General features: G+C 50.1%; 1 protein-coding gene across 8 annotated transcripts in view; it reads left to right on the top strand.

Annotated features, from left to right (window-relative positions):
* Nucleotides 1-19,913, top strand: part of Rap1gap2 (RAP1 GTPase activating protein 2) — a 270,988-nt gene that overhangs the window by 88,526 nt on the left and 162,549 nt on the right. Inside the window, exon 1 of one of the 8 annotated variants that reach the window (XM_063251042.1) lies at nt 11,230-11,402. The exons of 5 other annotated variants lie outside the window; for them this stretch is intronic. In XM_063251042.1, coding sequence (XP_063107112.1) covers nt 11,296-11,402 — 107 coding nt within the window. In that variant the 5' untranslated portion in view covers nt 11,230-11,295. Of the gene's footprint in view, nt 1-11,229; nt 11,403-19,913 lie in introns of those variants that run through there. 2 more of the 8 variants (XM_063251040.1, XM_063251043.1) reach the window with 2 other exon arrangements.

The following is a 19,913-nucleotide window of genomic DNA, read 5'->3' as shown; positions in this document are numbered from 1 at the left end:
GGGGAGCAAGCCATTCCAGGCTCCCCAAAAGGGATTGTCCTGCAGTTCTTTTAGGGCTCATCTTGTTGTTGGGTCTGCGGTTGGCCTCTGGTGGAACAGGCCTGATCTTTAGTCGAGGGACTTGTCGCACGCGTCAACCTCTCTGGGACCCACAGTGGTTCTCGTCCCGGTCCCTGCGGAAAGACACAAACCGCGCCTCGGTTCCAGCTAACCACCGGATCCGGGCCCATCCATTGTCCCGTCAGGACATCTTTCCATCTAACCCATCCTTTATTTTTTGGGGATGGGGTACAATGTGCCATAGCTGGGGAGCAATTTTCACTGTTTAAGTTTAAAAAATTGTATGTGAATAATGCCATAGATAACCGCGCCTTTGGAGGCAGGCCTTGGCTTACTCCCCCTTTTTGTTTTTTATTTTTATTTTTTTTTATTTTTTATTTATTTATTTTTTATCGGTACCAGGGATCGAACTCGCGATTGCCTGCTTACAAGGCAGGCGCTTATGCCGCTGAGCTAAATCCCCAGCCCCTGTTTCCTCGACCGGCGTTTTTTTCAGCCTGCTCGGCAGAGAACTCTGCGTACCATGCTCGCCAGTCTAAGTAGCTGCCTGAGGGTAGACATGCTTTTGCCAACTGGGTCCAGTCCGCTGGGGTGAGCGGCCCAGAAGACAAGTTTTCTAGCATAGCTATGGTATAGGGTGCAGTAGGACCGAAGGAAGTGACAGCACTCTTAAGCTCTCTGATCTGCTTTATCTCAAAGGGTTCCCAAACATTGCGCCCTTGGCCTGGGGCCATTTGCACAGGATATACTCCATAAGGACCGTAATCTATTCCTTGCATCGGTGGATCCCCTCCGAACCATCGTTCACCCCTCCATAGCCGCCCATGAAAATACCGTCCGCCCCGCGGCGCGACGTCATAGGATGGCGGTCGCGACAGAGTGGAACGGGGCATCACTTCCTGTGCCGGCTGAGAGAAGGGGGGGTCCCCTGTAGCGGCCTCTCGGTGGGGAACCGCTTTTGGAAATGAACTCCAGGGCGGAGCGGATGGCTCTCTATCTCCTCCCCGCCAGGGGGCGCTCGGGGGTCCTTTCTCCTCTCTTTGCTTTTCTCGGGCGGCGCACGCACACAATTCGCGGCGCAACTCGGCATAGGGGTTTCGGGCCTCTCGGCTTCCTGCCCCACCTTCTAGTTCCTCCTCGCTATCTGAGTCGGAGGACTCCAGAGCTTGAGTGTTCTCTATCTCTCCCTGGATCTTCTCCCCCTGGACAGACCCCTCCCGAGAGCATTCCGATTTTGCCTGCTCAAAAGCCTTGTGTGCGTCCATGATTTCCGCGTCTCTAACTGCCGACGGGAACCCCTTCCCGTCCCCTTCAAGACACGCATGTATCATTTCCCACAAGGGGCGAATAGCCGGCGAAATATCGCCTCCCAATTCCGCCGAGGCGAGGTCCCCGCCTAACTTCTCCCATGACGGCAGGTTTAAATGCCCTGTGGGTAAAAACCAGGGAGCCACCCTATCTACCTCCACTATGAATAGTTCCAGTGTTTTTTGACCTACCCTGAGGTCTCTAGATTTTAAAAGTTTTTTAAGGTCCTTTACCAAGGGCCGTGCCTCCGTGCTCGGTAAATTACCCATCCTTAACCTCCGAGGGCTGTTACTCACCGCGTGTGACTTAGAGAACCCGTCACCTACGCGTGAGCCTGAGGGGAGTCTAAAAGCCCTGTAGGTGCGCGCCACCCAGAGCCCAGGTTTATCCCCTACTCACCTGTCCGGCAGCACCGCGCTGGAGCGTTGCACACCACCGAGGGGAGTGATCAGTTCCCCGTACGGGCCACCAGATGTCGGTGTCGCTCCCGGCCGGCAGGAAGAACACACGACAAATTCTGACGGTGTGCAACCTTGTCTTTATTTGTCTCCGCGTGGGCCGCGCGAGGCCTCTGCTCTGCCACCAGTCCTTTCTCACCGGTGGACTTCCTCTATCTCTCTGTGCTTCTCTCTCGTGGCGGGAGAGGCACTCACTTTTATAGGGTAACAGTGGCCAATCAGTTCAAAGCGCGCGATGCGGGCTGATTGGCTAACATCAGTTGTTGTTAGGCAGACTATCTTACAGAGCGGGTTGTTTAAGTCGCCAGGGCAATCAGGGGGCAGGAAGCAGGCGCCAACTTGGCTCACTCGATGGGAGGGGTAATCTAGCTCAGGCTTTGCTCTTTTTTACAGGCCTCACGTCCGCCAAGTAAGGCGACTGGGCTCGGCCGCGGCTCCCAACACCAAAGGAGGGAAATGTGGGGCAAACCGTGGTCCTTTAGTCATTGTCCATGGCCCATTGTTTGTGACCCATGTGGCTAACTATAGGAAGGCTTTAAGTGTACTTTTTTTTTCTAGCGTTGAGGGAAAAGAGTACATTTGATGATTTCAGTCTATTAAGTAAACTGACAATGGACAGCACAGGAGAGGCAACACACTCACATGCACACACACACACACACACACACACACACACACACACACACACAGGCCATGTAGAGCAAGGTGGCCAAAGCTCTTAGGGAGAGTTTACTAACAAAGGGGCTGGGCCAGCGGGAGCTGGCGGCTGGGAGAGGCTGAGACCTGAGCAGGGCTTGACCTGTGGTGCAGATGAAGTCTCCCAGGTAACAGCCACCTGTGGTCACCTGTGGTCATCTCTGCTGGGCCAGGAGTCAGAGCCCCAGTCTCTTCTTGCTGTGGAAATGTCACTGGATAGGGCCGAGGGGTCCCCAAAGTGCAGACGGGGAACTTTGAGTTACCCCAGCAGGTTGCAGGATCCCTGGTTTCCATTACAGAAAAGGATTTTCAGGCTTCATCAGTCAGAGGCAGACAGAGATTCATTAGGCAGAATTTTACAAACTAACTTAAAGAAATAGAACGTGGCGCTTAAGAGTGAGAGAGCTGTGGCTTCTAACTGGGTACATTTATGAGGACCTGGGGTGTTCCTTAGGTGGGTTACCTAGGATGTATATTCTGGTAGCTGTTGAGTTTGCTTGTTGGCTGTTTGCCTGTGCTCTGAAGCAGAGGTCTGCTGTCTTCTCGACTGTGTGCTTCCTGAGGGTGGGGTTTGGTAGGAGAAAGTACACTGTACAGTTACAGGGCACAGGCCCAGAGCCCCACTTGCAGGCTCAGCGTATTGAGGCCCTTAGGAATTTTGCCTGGGTTTGTGTCCTGAAGCTGCACTTCTTTTTTGGAGACAAGGTCTTGCTTGGTGGTTCAGGCTGGCCTTGAACAACTGACAGCAATTCTCCTGTCTCAGCCTCCTGAGTGCTGAGATTATAGGTTTGCACTGTTAGTTATAGTTTTAATTAAAAAGTTTAACTATAGTTTTAATTAAAAAGTACAATTTTAACATTACAATTTTCCTTGTCTCTTTTCTACCTATCTTTATTTCTTTATCCCACCTCAGAGGTACCTTACTAGGCAGAAAGTTACAGCTGTCTACAGCATCTGCTATTTACCAGTGTGGACAGATGTAAATTTCTTTTTACAAAAGAACAGCTTTTCAGAGCCACCCCTGTGTCTGTGGAGGTCTGCAGTCTCTCTAAATAACCAACTTGAAATGTGCCCAAGAAACCTGTTTGGGGGCCAGGGATAGAGCTCAGCAGATATAGCTGAGCGGCATAAAACCGCCTGCCTGCAAGCATAAGGTCCTGAGTTTAATTCCTGGTAACTACATAAACAAGTTAAATAAACAGACCTATTTGGGGGTGGGGTATTTATTCTTCTGCAGAGCCCCTGACCCTGGCAGTGACACCCAATGAGTGACTGAGCCTAGGACGGTTGAGATAAGGGAACTAAGGATGGGAGGGAGTTGCTCACAAAAAAAGAGAGCTTAGACTACAGCAAGCAGGATGCAAGCCAGAGGCCTGAAAGAACTTGCCCAGCATGGGAAGGGAGGCGGAGAGGAAACCAGCAATTTGTAGATTTGCAGCTGTTCCAAAGGAGGCCCAGGGCTCTGTGGGCTCCCAGGGCTCAGGGCTCCGTTGGGCTCAACCAAGCTCTGTGTCAACACTGAAGATAAGCTTTGTGTTTGTCTTTTAGGCTAAAAGGACTTCAAGTCAGAGTGGGAAAGATCTATTAACACATCAATGAGTTACAGTCTGAGGCTCTTGTGCTGGCTAAGCAGAAAGGCTTTGATCAATAGTGGTGGTTTCCCTCTGGATGAGAGTAGCCAGTCCAGAGTTCTTCAGGGGCCAGATCGAAGAGAGTAGTTCAGACAAAAGGGAAATAAATGAGAATTTACCAGGAATCAGGTAGCTGGGGCACAGCCTGTGAATTTTCAAGTCGACCAGGCATGTGAGCTAGTTATTCCCAGCGGTGTGTGCACTGTACACGGTGATTGGTTTGTGGCAGAAATACAGGTGTCCAGTGGCTCCTGGTCATCGAGTCTTGGCTTTCCTACTGCCTGGCACCCCCATTCCTGCACAGGCACTGTACTGCTAACCCACGGCAGCCCCCCAACCTAGCTCAGACTGTGGGGAACACAAGTGTACCCACATACATAGCAGCACCACAGTCTATCCAAAGGCTCTTGCTTTCTGCAAATATACACGAGTCAAGAGAGAAAAAAGAGGAGCCAAAGACAGGCTTTGCATTAGGGGTCAGAAACCCTTTAGGTGCTCACCCCTTATTTTTGCCAAACTAGGTTTTTTGTGTTCCCCATTGGGACAGCCACGGCTGTCACCAGAGCACAAAGATCCAGCAAAGTATGGGTGAGTCACACACATTCTCACCTGATAGCTTCATTAAGGTTTTATTTTTTTGTGAGACGGGTCCTTGCTTTGTAGCTCGGGCTGGCCTTGAACTCCTGGCTCAGCCTCCTAGCTGCTGGGATTATAGGCGTGTGCTGCCACATCTGGCAGTATTTTTCTTTTTATTTTATTTGTTTTTATGCTGGACACCAGACCCAGGGCCATGTTGCACGCTAGGCTAGTGCTCTACCATTAAGCCCTAGCCCCTCTAATTTTTTTAATTTGCAAAATTAATACATAATCTTTACATAAAATTTGTAAGTGGAAGAAAAATACATACAAAATAACAATACTAATTCCTGAGATAGCCACTATTAACCATTTTACTCCCTCTATGAACATTTTCTTTATTTTTTTATTGTAGAAATTCCCCAGCACATAAATAGTGAAATAAATTCCCTGTGCCCAGCTTCAGCAATCCCCACCATTCTGCCGCCCTTGTTTCATCCATCCCTTTACCATTGCACATTCCCACCGTATAATTATTGGTTCTCTTATTATTAGTTTCAGCTCTTTTAAAGTAAAATTTACATGCATCGAAATGCACAAATTTTAATTCTACATTTTGACCAAATGTACCCTTTACTCCATCCTGAAGCAGAATATTTCCACCTAGCCAGCAATAACCCAAAAAAATCTAAGACTAGAGGTAGCCACTGTTCTAATTCTTTTGTACCTTAGATTGTTACAAATTTTCTTGTAAATGGAATCATGCAGGAGGTATGTTTTAGATCTAACTTCTTTTACTCAGCGTAATGTTTTTGAATCCACCCATGATATTACATATATCAGTGTTTTATTCCTTTTTATGGTGAATAGTATCCCACTGGGTAGATGTACCACGGTTTGTAAATGTACTGCAGATTGTGGATATTTCAAGTAAAACTATTGTGCACATTCTTTTTTTTTTTTTTTTTCTTTTTATCGGTACCGGGGATCGAACTCACGACTGCCTGCTTCCAAGGAGGCGCTTATGCCGCTGAGCTAAATCTCCAACCCCTATAGTGCACATTCTTATACAAATCTTTATGTGAACGATGTATGGTTATTTAATCCTTGCAACTATCTGGGCATGGTGGCACACACCTGTAATCTCAGCTACTGAAGAGGCAGAGGCAGGAAGATTGTAAGCTTGAGACCAGCCCTGGGCACTTTAGCACGAGCATTCTCAAATATAAATAAAAAGGGTTGGGGATATAGCCCCATAGTAGAGTGTCCTTGGATTCTGTTTCTAGTACTGGGGGGCAAGAAGCCTTTCACAATGCTAACCCTAGGAGGGTGGCACCTTTGTTATCCCCTTTTTACAGAGGAAGAGACTGAGGCACAAAGAGGTTAATTCTTAGCCTGAGGCTACATAGTAAAAAAATAGAGTGGAATTTTAACTCAGGCTCCTTTATCTGGGGTTTGTGGTTTTGTTTCCTCACTGCAATGTTTTGTATTACAGCTCTCTGAGGCCCTTAAATGCAGGGTCTCTCAGTTCAGTAGCTTGGCAGTTTATAACTGCATTTTAGCTCACTATAGTAGTTGATATTGATAATAATGGTTCTGAGTTACCCTGGAAAATTTACGCTAAAACCTGTCTTTGAAAAGAAAAGACACTGTGTAAGATATTCTAAGGAAATTTCTAACCAAGGTCATTACAATAACAGCAAGCTCGTGAGCAGGCATGTGCAAAGTTCGGCTACTCAAAGCTTAGTTATCTGGAAATCTCACATAAGTATATTTTGTCATTTCCCAAAGAAGCCAGGCACAGACCACATTACGGGGCATATAAAAGAGAATATAAATAATACAAGTATGAGAAACCACTCTGTTCTTTGTACAGCCAAACTGAATAGGTTTTTGGAGAGTCTGCTGGTTCTTGCTTTGGAGGATGTGTTGCTAAGCAATGTTGCTAATATGGAAAGACAGCTTCCTTCTCGACTCTCCACTCAGTCCCAGAAACCCTAGTGTTGGAAGTGCTTTTGGCAGAAGCTGGGAGGTTTGCTATCAGGGAAGTGGAGGATAGGGGACCCTGGAGGTGAGAAGGAGCTGTCCACCTGAGCTCCTGATTTTCTGGTGATCTGGACAGCCCCTGTGCAAAAGGTGCCTCATGTTTATCAGAAATTTCATCCTTAGGAGAATCTTTCTAAATGTTTCTCATGCGGGGAACATTATAGTCATGCAGCTTAAAATTTAACAAAAAAATTCATAAATGAACCATGGAGGTGGGGAGGAGGACAGATGGAGAGATTTTAATTACCTTCATTAACCAAAGCAATACATGAAGAACTCCTCGCTTCCCTGAATGGGAAATCAGCAAAGTTCTGATCAATATCATTTCTTGCAGGGTTCTTTTTGTGATCCTGGGTACCAGAGGATGTGCAGCCCAAGAACTGGATGCTCACTGTTGAGTGTGATCTGGGCTTTCCTTGATTTGGTTTCTTTTCCCTGGAGCTTAGAAATGCCACACAAGTCACCAAGATCTGTTTTCACAAACAGGGTCAGTTTATTGTCAGAGCCTCTAACTAGTAAATGTGTGGCTGTGGGGCAGCAGGATTGAGCTGAGACTTTAAGGCTTATCTTTGAGGCTTTCCAACACTGCCCCGGGGTGGGAGGGATGTCCTGACCCCATGTCCTGACCCTCAGTGAGATGGGCCTGTTTCTAGCTGAGCTCTGGGCAGGGATGTTGGGAGCTGTTAGGGTATTGGCAAACTCTTCCTACAGTTTTCTCTTTTCACAACAGAAACTGCTTCCCCTTTCAAATGACTTTTAAATCCTTGCCTCTCTCTCTCCTTCCACTCATTCCCTTATGGGAGTCTTCCAGGCTCAATTGTGCTGTAGGCCAGAAGGGGGCGCCAGTGTACCTGACAAGAATGAATGTCAGTCTGGCCTTTATAGCGCAGGTGTGAGAAAGTGTCAGGTCTGAGGGGTGCTTCTGAATTATTTCCTCCAGCAGGTGTGTGTATATATTTGCCTCCAAAGGTAGAATGGGGATAGGGATGCTGGATCGTTCTATCTAAGGTTGTATATTTATAACTCTTGCATTAAACCTACAGTTACATGGTCCAGGGAATGGCTGAGGACCCTTCAGAGAAAGAGGGGAAGCCCTGAAGACATCTGATTCACCAGAGATGCTACCCTCCCTCCCTCCCTCCCTTTCCAGCCCAATCCCAGCCCCATGGCCGCCCCAGTTCTAATCCTAAGAATGGCTGCATCTTGCTGCAGAGCAGTGGTGGAGCACCCACAGTTCAAGGTCGGGTGGTGCAGGGAGAGAGCCACGCTGCAGGCTTTCTCTGGAAGCAGGGTGCTGGCAGCAGGGCTGACTCCAGGCTCCACATGGATGTGCCTCTTGGAGTGGGTTCCCAGGCACAGAAGGGCCCTTTCTTCAAGACCAAGCATGCGTGTCTGTCTCAGCCCACTGGCTCCTTAGGAGTGGGCTCTGCAGCTGTCCGCTCTCTGTTCATGATTAACTTTCCCATCCCTGCCCTCCATTCCCACCAGGCCCCACAAGCCTTTGGGTTTCCCCTGCTTTGGGGCAGAGACCCAGGCTGGCAGCTGCCTGGCATTTTGTTCTTAGGTCTGTGGGCTCTTGGGGTTGGGAAAGGTGATAAGCTATGAGGTGGGGTACAGCCTGAAAGGACACCACTTCTCTGAGCACTGAGGTCTTTACTGACCTTGCTTCCTGTGGCCCATGTACCTGTCTCTGTCCATCCCAAATTGCCCATGACATGGTGGCCTTAGAACCCTTTCAAGTCACCCGTGTAAGAACTGTGTCGGTTCTCTTCCAAGCTGTATTTCTTCAAGGACAGTGTCTTAGTGTGGGACAAGTGTCTCACTAGCACCTCACACTTGTGTCTGTTTTCTTTTCTAAGCCAGGTGCTTTGGGCTCAGAGCTTTTGGCAGGGAGGAGTGCTGAGGTAGAGTTTAATACATCTGTGTTTGTTTTTAGGGTATCGATAGCAAATGAGCACAAGTTTTCATTTAAGGTGGTGATGATGGTTTCTTTTACCATTAATTAAGTAAAAAAGTGAGTTGATTTAATGAAAATAAAATAATAATAAGTCAATAATTGAGCATTATGACATTAAGGCCCAAAATCATGACGCTTGCATGGAAAAGGTCTAATTTGGGGAGCCATGGGGCTACTCTGCACACACTAGCTGGAAACGATATTGTTTGCAGTGTGGTTAGCCTGTTTGTCCTGGGCAAGGGTGGTCTTCCATCTCTCCCCTCTCAGTCTCTTGCACAAAGCTGGACAAATTGTAAGTGTCTGGTGGAGTGGGTAGTCCTAGCCTAGAGTAGCTGGGCATTTCAGTCCCGGCAGTTGACAACTTCCCTTGAATTTTGGTGTTTCCTCTCTGGGGAGTGGGTGTGATAGGCTATGGCGGCTGGAGCTGGAGTCCAGCAGGAGAATCCTGTGTTTTCCCTAGTGGTGGAAGGCTGTGGGGTGAGTAGAAGGAAGAGCTGTCCCACACTCAGGAAACACTCGCCCTTTTAGGGTCTCCGGAATCAAGGTCTGAGAGATGACGGTCCTTTGGAGATAGCTTTGTGTTTTCAGCCACATTGAGGTTGGGTGGGAGCTGAGAGAGCCTGAACAGGAATGGATCCTGGCATCTGCTTTATGGGGAGACTTCACACCTTCATTTCCACGCTCTTTGCCCCACTGTGGTTGTGCACTTGACCTGAACTGGGATGAGTGTGTATGTGTGTTTGTGTGTGTGTATGGGCTCACTGCTGGTGAGTGAGACAGGCTGTCCAGTGGGATGTGGCCTTCCTTGGTGTGTGGCTAAAATATATCCATGCTGCCATATGGCCAGTGATCCATCGCTAGCCCTGCCATGCCGCTGAAGTTGCCCATCCACTAACAGACAGATCCTGTGCGATCCTGGGAGCTGGACCATGTGCTGGGGTGCTTTCCTCTTTCCCACTCAGGACACTTCTCTATTCTTTTCCCAACCATTCTGAAGCGATTTCTGGTGGTAGTTTTGCAGCCATCTTAGCTGCCATTCTTGGCCACTCCAGTCTGGTTATAAATAGATGTGCATGGTTATATCTGTGATCCCCCACCACCCAGGCAGCTCAGGAGGGCTCAAGGCCATTGCTAATGGATGCTTCATAAATAGACCAGGTGCACTTTGGAACCTCTCTGGGACTCCCTCCTCCCCACCTCAGCTCCATTGCTACCAAGAAGCTGGGATTATTGGAGAACAGGGCTGCAGCCTCAGGCCCTGGAATTCATTTGCAGCCCCTTCCCTGCTCCAGCAGGGTCCTCTTCCCTGCCAGGATTTTCTGTTTGCTTGAACTGGAGCCTGTGTAAAAACAAGGCAAATTGCCTAGGGGACCTCTTTGGCCCCAACAGGACCATTTCCAAAGATGGACTAATTGGCTTGTTTTAATTCCCTCCAGCCCCCTGCCAGGTTCCTTTCCCCTGGGGTGGGGGTGGGGGGCGGTTGGTTATGCCTCAGTGGTGGCAGGGTCTGGGAGGCCTGGCAGCAAATGGAAGTGGCAGAGGGGAACTTGTGAGCGAGGTCCTACGCTGTCCAGGCCCTTGCCCTGGGAGCCTGCATGCCTGACCTTGCGCTCTAGCATTCCGAAGATGGAGTCTGCACCCGGAGTACGGGGGGGGGGGGGGGGGGGGGAAGCCCGGCGCTCGTCTCCCTGGCACCCTGGTCTCCACAGTGGAGAGGTGTCTGTGAAGTTGACTGCTGACCTTGTATGGGCAAACTTCCAGGACTCCGACTTGCACAGGAGGTGACCCCAGTCGCCACTCCTCTCTGTCACCACCAACCTTTCCCGGACGCTGGGTGGGGAGCGGCAGGAGGTGGCAGCATCTCTGCCACCCAAAGCGCCCTCAGCCCCGCCCGGCCCAGGAGCCCCCTCGAGCCTCCGGCAGCCAGATCCCGGGGTGGGGGAGGCCCGCGGCCGTGCGGCCGTGCGGCGCGCGGGGGCAGCTTCAGCTGTGGGAGGACGCGCGTTTCCTCCCGGTGCATGTGTGTTCTCCCAGTGCTTTAAAGACGGTGACAGCATCGGGAAGTAACCCGGCGGGCCGGGCTCGCAGCGCGTCAGCCGCCTCGGTGTGGGGACAGAGTCCAGGCCGGCGGGCGCGGGGCGCGAGGGCCCGGGAAGGGGACCAGGCGCCGCGCGTAGAGGGGGAGCGCGCGCACCGAGCCCAGGCGCCTCCCTCCGCCGGCGGGCCGGGGTGCGGGGCGGGGCCGGGCGCGGTCCCCGGGGCGGCGGCGGGAGCCGGGCAGCCCGGCCTCGAGCCGCGCCCGCATGAGCCTTTGAAATGCTCGCGCCAGGGGGGCGGACGCCGGCCGCTCCGCCGGCCCCGAGGAGACGCTGAAGGTCGCCAGGAAGTGAGCGCCCGGTCACCTGACCCCCGGGGCGCACCTAGGCGGGGCGGGGCCCATGCGAGGCGGGCGGCCGGGGCCGGGGCCGGGGCCGGGGCGCGGGCGGCGCGGAGCGCGCGGAGCCGGGGCGGCGGGGACGCGCGGCGGGCGAGGGCGCGGCTGGGCACCGCCGGCGGCCTCGCCATGTCCCAGCCCGCCGAGAGGATGCATTGCCGAAAGGCGGGGATCCGCGCTGCCGTGGTGCTCATCGGACTCCTGCACAAATCCCGAAAACAGAATAAAGAGAAAAGGTAAAACTGGCAGCGCCCCTCCTCTCTCCTCCGCTCTCGTGTTGAACCCCAGTTTTCTTTGGGGTGGACTTTTCCAACCGGCATGAGGTTTAGTGCTGGGTGGAGAAAGGCGCCTCGCCAGGTGGGTCGCGGGAGCGAGTTCGGAGCTTCGTCTGAGACGCCGGCTGGTCCGAGGGCGCCTAGGCGGGGCATCGGCGTCGGGATTCACCCTTCGCCCCCAGACCTCGCGTTTGCCCAGGGCTGCGCTCGTCTTGAAAGCCTGCGGCGCGGGTAGCATTGATCCAGCCCTTGGCCCAGCCCGAGCGACTCAGCGTGCGGGTGTTGCTATTTGCTTCTCTGCAACTTGGCTGGGCCCGCGAGGTGTCGCCTGGCCGAGCTTCATTTGCTCCGCGTTCGGTGCCCGAAGGCAGGGCGCCCCCCACCGTGCCTGTGTGTTTGAGTTTCCTCTTTGGTTTTGGTCTTTCTCGGGTTCCTGGACCTAACTGTTCGTTCTTGGGTGTTGAAGATGTTTTCTTGGGCTATTTCAGAGACACTTTGGGCGACTTGTAGGGTGGGAAGTGTGGAGCTGGGGTGCAGAAAGGAAGTACTGGAGCAGCTTTCTGAACTTCAGCTGCAGGATGATTCCACCGGACCCCAGAAAGCTGCTCATGCAAGCAAGCCTCCCTTTTCTGCTAGGGGATACGACAAAGCTTGTCAAGGCCCGAGGGACATAAGATCCCGTGGAACTGCTGAAACTTTAGGTGGTCCTGCAGGACCCTAATCTCTGTAGCCCTGTTGCAGTGTTGACCCCTGCACTGTCTGTAAGACAAGGGCTAAGACAAGAGCACTGAAGCCAGAAACCTGGATGGTGACCGGCAGCCCCTGGCTTGCTCAGAAGCTGGCTGCTTAGTGAGGTGGGTGGTGGGCAGTAAACAGACGGATTTTGAGAAGATGGAATGAGCTGTCCTTGTGGCGGATTTTCTCCATCTCTGGTCCCCTCTTCACAAGATGCAGTCTAATAAGACGTTTCCCACAGCCTGGGATGAAACTGTAGTGAAATAACTTAAGGCTGTTAAGTATGAAATAACGTTGAGTCACCCAGTGAGAAAGTTCTTCCTTTTTGCATTCTCTGCCAGTGCTCGTGATTTCTTCAAGCAGAAAGTTTCAGGTTGGTGTCTGGCCTTTTAACACTTTTTAGATTTTTTTTTTAACACTTGCTAGTTTTCCTTGTGTAACAGAGAGAGCAGTTGTTTGACCAGGTTCTTTAAATGGGAGAGGGTGTTTGCCTAGAATGGAGATCATTTTGTTTTTGTACTGTTTTATTTTTAGGCGTTCCTTCTCGTTATGGCTAGTGATACTGATTTTTTAAATTTGTGGCAGTCATATAAAGCATCACTTGAAGTGTATACAATCACAAGAAGGAGTCTATTGAATAGAAATAGTAAAACTGCCAGTGGTCCTGAATATGGCAGAAATCCTGCAGGTGGTCTTGGAATGGCTGATGTTGGAGACACAAGTGCCTAGCAGAAGAAACCTCCCATTGAACTGTGGAGCCTGCTGCTCCAGATTGGGCCCCATTTGTCCCTGGACTTTCATTCCTTCTGTTCCCTGCCATTCAACATCTAATCTGTAGAGTGGGGATAAACACACTGGCCCTTTAGAGTCAGAAGATGTGTGGAATGACTGGTTTGAGACATCCTTGGCCTGTTTTTGGAGAACACAAAGGAAAATGTGCTTCATGGGAAGGACAGATGCATCAGACCAGCTCCTGACTCTGATGATGGAATGTGGTGGGGTGGAAATGCCCTTCACCGGAAGAAGCTGAAACTTTGAGGCCTGGCTCATATGTTGACTATGATAAGATAATACAGATTTACACTCCCCAAGTATCAGTTTCTTCAGGGACCAGAGGGCTTGTGAGGCTCAAGTGCAATAATGGGTGAAGATGCAAGGTCAAGAGTGTTGCATGAAGATGGAGAGGGTTTGATCAGAACTGCTCCCATCCTCTCTTTGCTGGCCTGGTGCCCCTTGTAATTAAGGAAAGGTATCTGGTGGTGACAGCTTTGCCAGTAATGTTCAAGACCAGCCATACATGGGCCAAGTATATGGGCAGGTGGCCTGGGCCTGGGGAGAGAGAGTCTGGGGGGGGGCAGTAAGGCATAGGAAGAGCTGGACAGGGGAAGCGGGACTTGGCTGAGCCCAGGATGCCCCAGGCTCATAGGACCTTGTCTTCTTTGCTGTGCTGTGCTCTTCCCTGCAATGCAGGCAGACGTTGGTGGTGCTTGTCTCCATCTGAGTCTTCCGTTGCTCCAGCCATGCTGATGGCGCTGGCTGTGGGTTTAACCTCCCAAGTAGAGAGAGATACTGGCTTCCTTTTAGTGTTTAAATGACCTTTGCTTCCGTTGCTGTAATCTGGGGTTTCTTTGTCTTTAAGCATCTGAAATCAGCACAGTGCACGCCATTGACCCTTACTCCACGGGTGCTGGCTGGCCAGGGGGCCTGGATCAGGCTGCAGCTGCCAGCCTCTCTTAAGCCTTCCCCAAACTGTGTGCTGAGTGTTGAGTTTGCTGAGTTCTTCCTTCCTCCTCTCTCATCACAGGGTCAGCTCTGACTCAGGCCTCTCCCCCTCCTTCCAGAAGGCTTGATTCATCCATTGATCTTCCTAGCACCTCTGACAGCCTGGAATGGATAACACTCTTGGCTCTTTGCCTTCAGGGTTGAAATGGTCCTAGTGGTCCTTACCTAATCTTTTTCTCTCTGAACCACTTGGAAAGATTGCATATTAGGGGCAAGTAGGTATGCCAGGGAGGATGATGAGACAAGTATGGCTGTAGGCCCCGAACAAGGAGACTCTCAGACACTCTTCTTGATAGGTCCCCAGAGTTGTGCTCAAAGCTGCAGCCTCAGTTTTGCTGTTGCAGAAATGGGTGCAGTGGTAATCAGCTTTGACTTTGACAGTTCCTTGCTGTAATTGTGGGGCAGCCTGGAGGTTCTGCCTCTTTCTGAGCATCTCCAGTGTGGTGTCTGAGAGAGCTTGGTTTGTACACGATTTTGAGGAGACGGTGGGATGGCATCTCCCTGGAGATAGAGAGTTCCCTTAACATGCTTTGACTGAGAAGAACTTGGTTTTTTTTGTTTTGTTTTTTTTTGGGGGGGGGTCTTTTTGTCTTTTTGAGACGGGGTCTCACTATGCAGTTCAGGCTGGCCTTGAGCTCACTTTGTAGCCTAGGCTGGTCTTGAACTCGCAACAATCCTCCTGCCTCAGCCTCCCAAGTGTTAGGATTATAGGTGTGAGCCATTAGGCTGGCTGAAGAGCCTGTTTGTTTCTGGATGGGACAGGTGAGGGCGAGCTCCAGAGCAGCCTCTCCATAGGGACAGAAGGGGGCGATGGACAGCTTTGCCCCCATGGTGAGAAAACAGACAGGCTGGCTGAAGGAGGAAGGCAGAGGACCATAATCAGAAGGTATCTGTTCTGGAAGATGTGGTTCATGAAGCCAGTATGGCCTTCTGGTGACACTGAACTGGAGGTCAGTTTATTATAAAGGGAGAAGAAACCCACCTGATACAGGGGTGGTTATTTTGGGGCAGTCCTGCTGTGGGGTTTATGAGGAGGAAAATACGGATTCACTCATCATTCAGCAGATGCTTGCTGCCAGGCTAAGGGGAGAAGTGTACTTTTACTGAGTGTGGTTCTTTTACTGTGTGGTGTGGTGGCTCATGGGCTCTTCTTGTGTGGGTTCTTAGAGAAAACCCATCCCTAGTTTTTACAAAATCTTGTTTACTATGACAGTTCTCAAGCATACAAGGGTACGGAGAGTACTACAGAATGATACTCAGTTTCAGCCTCCTCAGCTCGTGACCAGGCTTGTCCCCTCCCCGGTTTTTGGAGGGGAGGTTTTACTAGGGATTGAACCCTGGCTTTCTTCATCCCTTTTTACAGTTTTAATTTTGAGGCAGGGCCTTGCTGAGTCATCAGGTTGCTTGAACTGGGCTTGAACTTGTGACTGACGGCCTTCACCTTCCAGAATGCTAGTATTACAGCCCTGTGATGCCATGCTTGGACCGTTGCATTTATTTACCATCCCACACACCCACAAAATTATTTTGATGTACATCCCAGACATTAGCACTTTGTTCTTAAATATTTTGGTTTGTATCTTAAGAATTCTTTAAACAAAATTGTCATACTCCTCCAAATTAACAGTGATGTCTTAATGTCATATTTAGTCAGTGTCTAATTTCTTCCCCAATGTCTCATAAAAGTTTTCAAATTTCTGTGAGTCAGTGTTCAAACGAGATATGATTGTTGTACATCTCTGAATCTGTAAAATTTCTTTCTGCGACTCTGTTTTTTCTTTTGCCTTGCAGTTTATTTATTGAAGAAACTTGATTGTCCTCTTCTCTAATTTGTGGTGGTGCTGGGCATAGAGTGAAGGGCCTGGGAGGGGGATGGTGAACCTTTTAGAGCTTTCAGTGATAATGAACAGCTCTCTGAGGCAGTGTGCCATGGTTCTGCCACCACTGGCCTGGGACGTGCCGGGGAGCACTCTCCCATAGCACTGCAGCCCCAGCCCTGGGTGGTTTATCCGGGGGGGTTTCTGCATTCACCTCTTAGTGGTGTTTACCAGGTTCTGCTGTTCCTGGTGCTACCCGTACCATGATAGTTCTAGAGACATCATCGGATTTGGATTTGATCCCCCCCTTCCTTTTCATCTTGGTGACTCTGGTGTCAGGGAGGAGACTTGTGTTCTGCCTTTGGAGACAGCCTGTGGGTGGCTGGAGGTGAGGTCTGAGCCTGCAGGTTTTCCAGGAGTCCTGCCCTGGAGTCCCAGAGATCCAGACCCCAATGGGCACAGGTTTGGAGCTGACCCACTCCTGGCCCCAGAACAGATGGCACCTTATCTTCCTAGGAGGTGGCCTGGCCTCGCTCTTTCTGAAGGGCCTGTCTGCTCTCTCTCCTGTCTGATGTTTGAATGCCACCCAGTTGGCTGTCCTTGCTTTAAAGAGCAAATGTCTCCCTTTAACTAGCTTCACATTGTTAACCTCCCCTAGAGTCTGAGGAGTTGGAGCCTGGGAATTTAAGGGACAGAATGTGAAACTTAATTGAGTTTATCTGATTTCCTGTGGGTCAATGTTTTAATCTCCTGTTTGATAACCTTGATTCTAGTTGTCTTTATTCATTTGTATGGTGACCAGACTGGAGTTCTAAAAACTTGAATAAAGGTAAGCTTTTCTCCTGAAGAAAGCTTTCCATTTCACTTGAAATCCAGTGACCTTCTGTTCTACCAATTCACGCCTCATTCACTGTGATCCTTTTACTTCTGCTCCTAGAACATGCCTTGTACGTCCCTGCCCCAGGCTCTTTGCACCTGCTGTCAACAGTGACTTAACTGGCAGGTGCTTCCTCATCGCTGGACTCATAATTCAGATATCCTCTTCTCCAAAAGGACTCCCCTGATTATCCAGTCTAAGCAGTTTATTCCAGTGACTGCTTTATCATTTAGGGTTTTCACCAAATTGCTTTTCCTTTTATTTCCTTCATGGCACTTTGTCATTGACTTATGTTTTCCAGTTTGTAATAAGTGGCTTGTTCTCTTTTCCTTTCCCTAGAACACGAGCTGAGATCAGGGACTTGGCCTTTGTCCCCGCCCTGCCCAGGATGAAGGAGAGACTCTAGATTTAGAGGCTCTCCTCCCGCCCTCACTGTCCTCATAGTACTGCAGCGTTCTCTGGTGCAGGTTCCAAGGTGCCCTTTCCTCGGCTGAGGCTGGGGACTGTCCCTTTCCTTCCTTGCGGTTTTTGAGAAAAAAAGCAAATGATCATAGGCATCCATATAGTTCTATGGTTCATCCTCTGAGCCCTTCCTGGCCTCCACATGGTTTTGAGGCTCACAGAGAGGAGGAGCTGAGTGCAGCTTTGCTGTTGGGAAGCTGGAGCTGGGCACCAGGCTTGTGCTTGGCTCTGGGTCCCCAGGTCTTGAGTTGTGGGGGTGCTGCCTGCCAGGCAGAAGCAGGTTACTATCATTTGTGCCAAAGAGGGGGCCGGTGGTTGTCAGAATTAGTGAACAGTCGCCATTAGCCAGGGTCTATTTTTTTCCTAAATGTAGTTTTATCTATTTGGAGCCTGCCTGGTGCACAGATGGCTGCTTACCAGTATATTGCCAAATAAAGGGCTTGCCAGGCCTGTTCAGTTCAACCAGCGAAAACCACTTCTGTGTACACGGGGGCTGCCGGAGGGCCCAGGAAGTCTCTCGGTCATTTAAAGTGGAATGACAGACCCCCTTCTCCCTTGCACCTCCTGCCTCCCCCTCATCTCCCACCTCCCCCACTGCTAGCAAACGATTTTCTTGCTTACCTAATCCATAAAAAAATAAATGAGGTGGGCAAGATGATTTCAGGTGGACAAGTGTTTTTTTTTTTTTTTTAATTTTAATAGCTATTTTAAAAAACGAATCCTGGCAAGGGATGCTGGTTTTTCATGCATGACAGTTACATAACACTTTAAAAAAGCATATTTGTTTAAGTCAAAAATTGCAAGTCAATTTAAAGAAAAGTGTTAAGAGAAGTAATAGGCGGCACTAAGATTTGGGGAAAGTTAGGAAGACAGTGTGAACATGCCTGAGCTTTGGGAGGTGCTGTGGAAGGAAGGGCCCATTTTCGGGTTAAAATGAGCCCAGTAGGGCTGAGTGGTGGTGGCAACAAGTCCACAGCGAACGTTGCTGTTTTCTAGGTCCTGTGCTTAGGGCTTTCGTGCCTGTGTGTCTTCATTCTACTAGTTAATTAATGCTTTCTGCAATGGTGGGGATCCGACCCAGGGCCTTGCTGCTCATCCCTGACCCCTTCCTGGTTTTAGGGCTCGTGGAGAGGAGACCTGGGCTCAGCATTTGCTAGGCAAGTGCTCTGGCACTGAGCCTAGGCCTTTGCCTATTTGAACAGCAGAACTTTAACTTAGTTCTGTGCTCTTAACTATTACATGGTTCAGAATACCTGAGACAGGAAGTTGTGCAGCATGTAGCTTGTGGTAATTACTTCATGCATGTATGCATGCTGCTGCTATCAATGTATTGAAATATAACGAGTATAGTGAGTGTGCGCATTTTAAGATTACAGCTCCATGAATTTTCTCCTAGGTATTTGTCATAGATACCATCTAGATTAAAATATAGAATCTTTCAGGCCCCAGCAGGCTCCTGCCCGGCTCACCATAGTCCAGTACAGTTAAAGTCAAGGCCAGCTCACCATCTGGAGTTCCCTCTAAGTGCATGTTGGTGGTAACCAGGGCAGCCTTCATAGATGTTTCGGAGTGGGTAGGCCTGGTCCAGCCTTGAAGGAAATGGTGTCAGAGAACCTAAAGTAGTTTCTAGGCATGACTGAACTGGGTTTGACCTTCTTGTCTCCTTCCAGACACACTTAGTGGGAACCTGGGGCCAATGCTTTGATTATGCAGTGCTGTTGGATCCAGGGTGGACTGAAAAATTGTCACTTGCTTTTAAGCTTATAGTTGTGAACACTTTGCTTCATGCAGGCTGGCACCCAAGCCAAGTCCTTCCTGGAGCCCTCCAGGAGCTGGGAACGTCCCTGGAGACAGTCAGTCCCATGTGTGTCCTGAGACAGCTGGCCCTGCCAGCCTCAGGCTTACTTTGTGTCTCAGAAGGCAGGAGGGAACAAGCCTGTTGGTTAGAGCCCCCTACCCTCCTCCTTTCCGCTTCCTCTGCCTTTTTCTACTTTTAATGTAAAGATCTTTCCCAATCACAGGGAACACTATATAGGCCAAGTTATGATCGCAAGTACTTCCTTTCAGGGTGGGACGAATTGTAACAGCTCCCCGAGGGAGCCATGGTGCTCACGTGTAATTTAAGGACAGGGCCTGAGCCCTGTCTAGTAGGTGTGGAATCTACAGGTGTGGAAGTGAGGTTCTCCCCTCATTTTTCACTGTCATGTCCTACAGCCCCACAATGTCCTGTCCCTGAATGAGGGAAGATGCGGTAGAGATTGGAAGCTGGGGAATCTTCAGATTGCCCACATTGTTTTGTTTTGTCTTTTCTTATTTTTGTCTTTTTGAGACAGGGTCTCTCTATGCAGTTCAGGCTGACCTTGAACTCACTTTGTATCCCAGGCTGGCCTTGAACTCACAGCGATCTTCCTGCCTCAGCCTCCCAGGATTACAGGCCGGCGCCACTATGCCTGGCATTTTGTTTTGTTCTGAGACAGGATCTCATTATGCCCTCAGGCTGATTTGAACTCACTGTGTAGTCCAGACTGTCCCCAAGCTGGAGGAAGTCTTTCTGCCTCAGCATCTCGGAGTGCTGGCCCACATACTTTTCTTTGCCCTCTTCAGTGGATATTTTTAAACTGGAAGGTTCCGTATTATGGATCTGGGTACCAGTCTCTTCTTGAGAAATCTGGGAATATTGAGAGGGCCTGTTTTCCCTTACTGTACTGTGAACGCCAGCCACTTGTTAACTGTGACCTCCCCATACGTGGCCACATCCGTGCCTCACTTGTGCCATCTGTCCCAGTTCCCATGGATGAC

The sequence above is a fragment of the Cavia porcellus genome, unplaced genomic scaffold (genome assembly GCF_034190915.1).
Source record: "Cavia porcellus strain 051 isolate PalLab524CR breed Dunkin Hartley unplaced genomic scaffold, mCavPor4.1 scaffold_6, whole genome shotgun sequence".
Lineage (NCBI taxonomy): Eukaryota > Metazoa > Chordata > Mammalia > Rodentia > Caviidae > Cavia > Cavia porcellus.
The sequence above is the reverse complement of the archived record's forward strand: the minus strand, read 5'-3'. Positions and strand labels throughout refer to the sequence as shown.